Consider the following 7,914-nt stretch of genomic DNA (forward strand, 5'->3'; position numbering starts at 1 on the left):
CATCCACTAGGGGATCCACAGATTTAAGGAAAAATCAGGCAAGCACATGGGGACGGAAGGAGTGAGTGCGATATGTTGATAGGGTTAGAATGATGGAGGAGGCTAAAGTCTGGTCAACGTAGCAACAAGGGGCAGGTCACCTGAGTGTCCAAGCTGTGAATCCTCTCTGAACTATACGATTTGGAACCACGCCTCCAAATTGGTTCAGGAATAATTTATCGGGCAGTACCTACTCGGCATAAGCAAATTATGGGTTAATTCCAAGTAGAACGCTGCAGCTTCTCTCCATCTGGATTGTTTCCGATACAAGCTCTGATCGAGGAAAAGAATGGAATGTTTCATACTCTCTTTCAAGAACAGTTTTGTAATCTTTTGAGATTAATTGGAATCGGAAATTGGTGCAGATTCAGTGGAAAGTTGCCAGGGAAATCTGTCCGCAGCGTCAGTCACTTCCAACATTCTGACTTTTACCTTATCACATTTTGAAGAGCGAATTTAACATTCCACAATCAGATGATCCTAAAGTTTGCGACTTGAACAATAATTGTTAACTTGTGGTAAAACGGCAAACTCCCATTAACTCAATGATGCTGATGCTCCCAATATTTGCAAATTGATAGGAAAATTATCAATGAAGAGGCAGTCGGCAAAGACACACAGCAAGCACGATAAATACATTCAACAAAACCAGAGGATGCTAGAGAAAACTCGACAGCTCCAGCAGCGTCTGTGGAGAGGAAACAGAGTTAACCTTTCTGAAGAAAATTCAAAATGGTCTGGAAACGTTAATTTAATTCAATTTGATTTATTATTGCCACGTACGCAGGTACAGTGAAAAGTTTTGGTTTGCACGCAGTAAAGGTAGATCATACCATACAAAATTCATAAGGGTAATAGAACAGAGTGAGGAATACCATGTTACAGCTGCAGAGAAGGTGCACAAAATGTGAGGGCAACATTAAGTTTAAAATTTGGGAGGTCTTCGGAAGTCTAACGACAGCGGGGAAGAAGCTGTTCTTGAACCTGTTGGTAAATGTGTTTGTCTGTGCATAGATGCTGCCTGACCTTCTTCGGGACGTTCTGTTTTTTGTTTCTGATTTCCAGCATCCACAGTACTCTTCTTCTGGAGACCGAGACAGCCCGGCAGTGAAAATTAGCGCCAACACATGAACACGATCCTTTGAAATGAGGAGCTAGGTGTGTGAGGACGCGCTATCAATGTGGAGATCTAACAGAGCTGTACGTTAGTGATGGTACGGAGTGTGATCCAGTTCACTTACACTCAGTGCTTGCGGGAGATGTGACTGAATTCTTTACTACTTGCTAAAGTGACTGTAAACTGTGCCCATGACTAGTCAACAGCACTCTGGGGGCATTCTAGAAGTTTCCGGATAGCTCGGTAAAATGAACCAGGGAGTTGAGCGAATGGATTTGACCTAATGATCGGGAGGAAATGTTCTGAAGAAGGGTCACTTTCTGCCTGTGTAGATACTGAGTTTCTTCAATTTTTGTTTCTATTTGGGAAGGAAGGGAGCTCAGTTGGGCCTGCTGACAAAGTAGCTAGACGAATGCAGCACCCCGGGCCCTCTCCCTCTGAGCAAAAGCCCAGCTGAGAAGCCGCCGGGAGCAGTGTGACTGGTTAATATGGGGCCGCCCATTGATCGCCCGCAGCTGCCCATTCTGATCAGCGGCCTTTTCACAAGGAGTACCACATAAGGATTCAGACAATTACTGTACCCCCGTGGGATCCAATTCTGGTCACACCGTGCCTCGAAGGGCTGTTTTTCTCCAGTCTTTATACACTTCACGGACGCCGACGGTCTTTTATTAAAAGCAAAGTAGACGCATTAATCTCCCCCTTGACTGCCTTTTTACAACAGGCTACCTTAGCTTCTTTGAAAAAGTTTTGAGTTTAGCTAACTTTTTCTTTTCTTTAATTGCGGCCCTTCCATTCTGATGAAAATAACATGTTTTAGTCCGACTGCTAAAACCGTTGGCCATCCTGATCAATTTAAATCGTAGACCCAGCTCTCTTCTTTAAACCTAGCCGAACAGTTAAAGGGAGAGGAACAGAGATGACACAGATGATGAAACACTCTTGCAATGGCAGTAATTCAATCACAATAGAGTCATCGAGATTGTCAGCACGGAATAAGGTCCTTTGGCCCATCACGTCTGTACCGGTCAAAAAATAACCACCTCCTGCCTACAACCACGTAATTATTCTAAACCCATTCCCAGAACCCAGCCCGCAGCCTTATATGTCTTGGCATCACGTGTACATTCAAATACTTCTGAAATGCGCTGAGGGTTTCTGCCTCTCCCACCTCTTACAGGCGGTGAATTCCAGATTCACACCACCCTCAGGGTGATAAGGATTTTCCTCACATCCCTTCTAAACCTCCTGCCCCTTACCTTAAATCTATGTCCCTGTCACTAATCCCTCCATTAAGGGGAAATTATTATTAATTTTCTATATCTCAGTCTTGTTCCCCTCAATCTCTTCAGCTGTAAGACAAACAATCCCAGTCGGAAACTCTCCAACCCAGGTAACATCCTGTTCAATTTTCTCACACAAACTGTTGAGGCCAGTTTGTTAGATATATTCAAGAGGGAGCTGAACGTGGCCCTTGTGGCTAAAGGGGTCAAGGGGTATGAGGAGAGGGCAGGAATGGGATACTGAGATTGCATGATCAGCCATGATCATATTGGATGGTGGTGCAGGATCAGAATGGCCTACTCCTGCACCTATTTGCTATGTTTCTATGTTTGACTGATATCAGGTGGGGCTACAGTTATGATAGTTATGGCATTACAGATTCACACAGCACCCTAGCTTCTAGATGAAATATCTTTAAGTAGTTGTAACATAGTTAAAATGAAGGTGTCACAATGCCTTGTTTGTGTTTGTGAGAGATGGTCTTTCAACATCCTGCCCCCATGGGGGAGGGGTGCCCACACTTTACTGCCACTTGGGTTTCATTCTGTCAGTGAACACCTTCAGTTTAATATCTGACACCTTAACACGGGTGGTTCAAATCAGCCCACCTCAAAGACGGTTCTAAATCTGGGATGAAGTGACTTTTATAATGCACGGAAACCAAATAGGCAAGACAATCATGTGGTGCCGAGTGTCTATGCAGCTACAGATCCCGAGAGGAACTCATTGCCACATTAAGGCCTCGCTTCTTGCACATTGTAAAGACACTTTGGCCAGGCATGTTGCTGTCTAAACTCTGAACTGCCTCATTTAAAACCATAATGTGGAGGTGGGGTGGACAAGGGTGAACAAAGTTAGAAGTCACACGACACCAAGTTACAGTCCAACAGGTTTATTTGAAATCACAAACTTTCCAAGTGCAGCCCTTTTGTCAAGTGCAGTGAGAGAGAAGAGCACACAGACACAGAGTTTATGGGCAGAGAGATCAAGGGCAGAGAGATCAAAAGATCATACAACTGGTGTAAGCATGTCCAAAAGTCTCTTCAGGTGACCAAGAGTATTAGAGGGTGTAAGTAAAAGTGTCAACAGCTGAATAACCAGTGAAGGGATGACCTATAATCCAATTAAATGACACAGAGAGAATTATAAAGAAATTAAAAAGGTGGTGCTGGAGACAAACCAAATGGCTGGAATAATATGAGTCACATGCCAAGGGTCTAACCAAAGAAATAAGTAATCCAAAACTGTACAAACTGATTAAGGTAGAGAGATCATAACAATTTATTCAGGTAATGGTGATAAAACAGAATAGTAAGGAAGAGTTTACAGATACAGAACAGTATGGCGAGGTCACACGTAGTGCGCCATGAAGCCAAGATCACTGTTGAGGCCATCTTCATGGGTATGGAACTTGGCAATCAGTTTCTGCTCGGCGATTCTGCATTGTTGCATACCTCAAAATCATCCCTATGCCTTTATTTCTCTCCTTTCAAACCACTGCCAAACCTTAAATACACCATTGTTTGCAGCAAACTACCCAGGCTTCAGGACAACATCAACCACAACACCACACCACCCTGCCATGGCAACCTGTGCAAGACATGTCAGATCATTGACATGGACACTACCATCACACGTTGGAACACCATCCACCACGTGCATGGCAGATACTCATGTGACTCGGCTAATGTTGTCTATCTCATACACTGCAGGCAAGGATGCCCCGAGGCATGGTATATCAGCAAAACCATGCAGATGCTATGACAAGGGATAAATGGAAACCGCACAACAATCACCAGACAGGAATGTTCCCTCCCAGTTGGGAACACTTCAGCAATCAAGGACGTTCAGCCTCCGATATTTGGGTAAGTATCCTCCAAGGCAGACTTCAAGATACACAACAATGCAGAATCACCGATTCTGACAGCCAATTTCTGTGCCCATGAAGACAGCTTCAACCATGATATTGGGTTTATGTCACACTACATGTAACCCCACCATACTGTTCTGTATCTGTAAAATCTTCCTTACTGTTCTGTTTTATCACCATCGCCTGGATAAATTGTTATAATCTCTCTACCTTAATTGGTTTGTACAGTTTTGGATTACTTATGACTTCAGTTAGACCCTCTGCAAGTGATTGTTATACCTATCATGTTATTCCAATCTTTTAGTTTGTCTCCAGCACCACCTTATTTTTAATTTTTTTTGTAATTATCTCTCTGCCTCATTTTAATCGGATTATAGGTCAGTCCTTTGTTTTTTATTCAGCTGTTGACACGTTACTCACACCGTCTAACACTCTTGGTCTCCTACAGAGACTTATTTTTAAACACTCCACTCACACCATTGGTATGATCTTTTGATCTCTCTGCCCTTGATTTGTCTGCCGTAAATTCTCTTTCGGTGTGCTACCCTCTCACTTCACCTAAGGAGCTGCACTTGTGATTTCAAATAAACTTGTTGGACTATAACCTGGTGTCATGTGACGACTTCATTTAAAACCCTGAGAAAATGCTAACCATCATTTGTGGTTGTATTCGGAATCTATGTGGCCTGTCTAGGACTTCAATCTTTTTTAAGAGATTCTGTTGAAACCACGGTTCAAAATATCTTGTACAAATTGATGACACGTCGCCATATCACATCACCACCTCCTGCAACACCCCTCCCCCGCTCCCGACACACAAATGGGGTGGATATTCTTTCGTACTTGGTACACCGTGTAAACCCACCGGAGGGAGATTATGAAACTATCAAATGCCAGGGGTCTGTGGAACATTGCCCTGACAGTGGCTCATGTCTGCTGGAAGGCTATTTCAGATTGAGGGGGATTCTCTAATTTCTGCACCATGTCAAACTCAAATTTTGGGAACACTTTCCGAGGAGAATTATTTTCACCAATGATACTGCAGGTTATTTATTCAAGAACAGGGTATACCTCCGCCAGCCTGTTTGGTGACATGTTGAGATCTTGGCAGATGTATGCCTCTCAATGTTACACATCTTCTTATACATTTCGTTAACGCATATTTATAGATCGACCCGATATTAATTAAGTTAACGTTTCCAGTCTAGTATGACTTCTTCGGAAAAGGTTTCTGTTCAAATCGTTAGCTGCGTTTCTCTCTCTCCACAAATGCTGCCTGACCTGCCGAGTTTCTCCAGCACTTGCTGAATTTGAATCAGATGTCCAGCACCTGCAGGACATTTATTGACATCTGCAGAAGGGCATTTCAAATTTCAACTGTCCTCTGTTTGGTAAGGATTGCCAAACTTCCTCCTAAAAAGTCTGGCTTCATTTTCTTAGACTCTTTCTTAATCCTAGACTCCACGACCAGCGGGAAGGGGAGAAAATCTCGCAATTCTTCTTTTCTGAACTTCTTGGTATTTTATCAAATCCATCATGTTGCCACCATAACCGTAGCTTGTGGGATCTCGCCGTGTAGTTAACTCGTGGGGTCCTGGAACGGACTGCACCCTTTTCCAAAACCAATATCTCCTTCGAATGTGTGATTGTCAAAATGACTGAACATTCCAGTTGTAGTCTAATCGGGACTTTGTTTAACTGAAGCGTGACTTGTGCCCCCTTTTAGTGTAAAGGTCAAAATTGCCTTAGGTATTTTACTCATTTTCGGTGTCTTTTCATGACAGTTTAATGATCGGTGCATTTCTTAGCACTACACTCTTTCTAGATTTTCACTACATATGAAGTAGATTATTTTATTCCGTTTAAAATGACGGTACTCGTCAATTCTCTCCTGGGGAGGTTGCACCGAGTCCCCGTGAGAAAACGGGGCAGTTACATTTCAGGGACTACAATTTGGTCAGCCGCGGTATTATCATTTTAGAATCTATGCTGAACATAGAGGAAGCTACATTTGCAAATACTGATTTGATCATAGTGTGATGATAGCTGCATTTATAAGTATAGGCTGTTGCAGGTAACTATTGATCATACCCGAAAGCACTATTTACCAGTTCCTCCTTTGCGCCGTTCACACATTTGCAAACCTATGAGTTCGTTTGTTGTGATTGTGTTTGATCATCAACACTCTTTTGGCGTTTTCGGGTTCTTTTTAATAGATGCTATGCCCCAAAGAGAGGATGGTTTGTGTTTCATCCAGATGTAGGGGATTCAGTGAGCTCCTCTTCAAGCAGGCATAATGTCCGAGCCTCTGTCATTTGAAATTTAGACACCAAAAGGATGTGATAATGGAATTACTACTCGCCTCCAGGCAACAAGTACGACCTTAGGCAAGGAAAAAGAGGGTATGTTGGAGAAATTCAGCATGTCTAGCAGCGTTTGTAGAGGACCATCAGAGTTAATGTTTCGAGTCCAGTGAACCTTCTTCCGGGAAAGGATGATAGACAAACGGACTGTTGGTGGTAAGTCAGTGAAGAAGAGATAGGTGAGAGGGGCGGAGGGTTGTAAGTGGTAAGTCAGTGAAGAAGAGAAAGGTGAGGGGGTGGAGGGCTGTAAGTGGTTGAACATGGCTTAGTTGAGCTTTAAGCAACCTATTTAATGAAAGTTCTGAGGAAGGCTCAGTAGACCGGAAACGTGAACTCTGACTTCTCTCCGCAGATGCTGCTCGACTTGCTGACCTTTTCCAGCAATTTCTGTTTTTATTTCTGATTTATAACATCCGCAGTCCTTTCGATTTTTATTTCATGATAGGACCTGATTGTAGGGCTAGGAAATAGTTCGAAGTAAGATCTTTGACTTGCCTTCTTCAGCTTACTGCGCCATTCCATCTCGGCTGACAGCACATTCTTGCATTGACTGCACAAAACCGAGCACAGCACATACATTTCTTTTGAGTGTTAGCTGCTTTCTCGGGTGGGCCCTGATTTGCCAATCCAACAGAAGCTACTTATTCCTTGTGTATCCCGGTGATACGCATTGGCAACAAACCCCACGCAACAAAATTTCAACATTCAAACGGACAGACTTCCATACCTTTGGAATGAAACTACCATTCTATATATAAAAAAATCAGAATAAATGGTCTTGGGGTTTCAACATGGCCATGTGTTCAAAGAAAACCCAGCGGAAAACTGTCAGAGCCCATGAGTGGGATTCCTGAACTCCTGGGCTTTGTTCATAGGGCCGAATACTTGCATAGAGTCATAGAGCTGTACAGCAGGGAAATAGGCCCTTCGGTGCAACTCGTCCATGCTGACCAGATATCCCAAACTGATGTAGGCATATGTGCCAGCATTTGGCCCATATCCCCCTCAACCCTTCCTATTCATGTACCCGTTAGATGCCTTTTAAATGTTGTAATTGTACCAGCCTCCACCACATGTTCTCTTAAAACAGCAAAAATGGTCTATTTGTGCTCGAATATTTTACCACACAATATTCTAGAACCGCATCACTCTTTCCAATCAGAGATAGTAGGAACTGCAGATGCTGGAGAATCCGAGACAACAAGGTGCAGGGCTGGATGAACACAGCAGGCCAAGCAGCA

The 7,914-nt window shown here is 43.3% G+C and overlaps 1 protein-coding gene across 1 annotated transcript in view; it reads right to left on the bottom strand.

Moving 5' to 3' along the window:
* Nucleotides 1-1,560: 1,560 nt before the first annotated feature.
* The window catches only part of fgf3 (fibroblast growth factor 3), an 18,632-nt gene continuing 12,278 nt past the window's right edge, over nt 1,561-7,914 (bottom strand). The window contains exon 3 of the mRNA XM_048606903.1: nt 1,561-1,692. Coding sequence (XP_048462860.1) covers nt 1,561-1,692 — 132 coding nt within the window. The remainder of the gene's footprint in view (nt 1,693-7,914) is intronic.

The sequence above is a fragment of the Rhincodon typus genome, chromosome 17, assembly GCF_021869965.1.
Source record: "Rhincodon typus isolate 14 chromosome 17, sRhiTyp1.1, whole genome shotgun sequence".
NCBI classification, from domain to species: Eukaryota; Metazoa; Chordata; class Chondrichthyes; order Orectolobiformes; family Rhincodontidae; genus Rhincodon; species Rhincodon typus.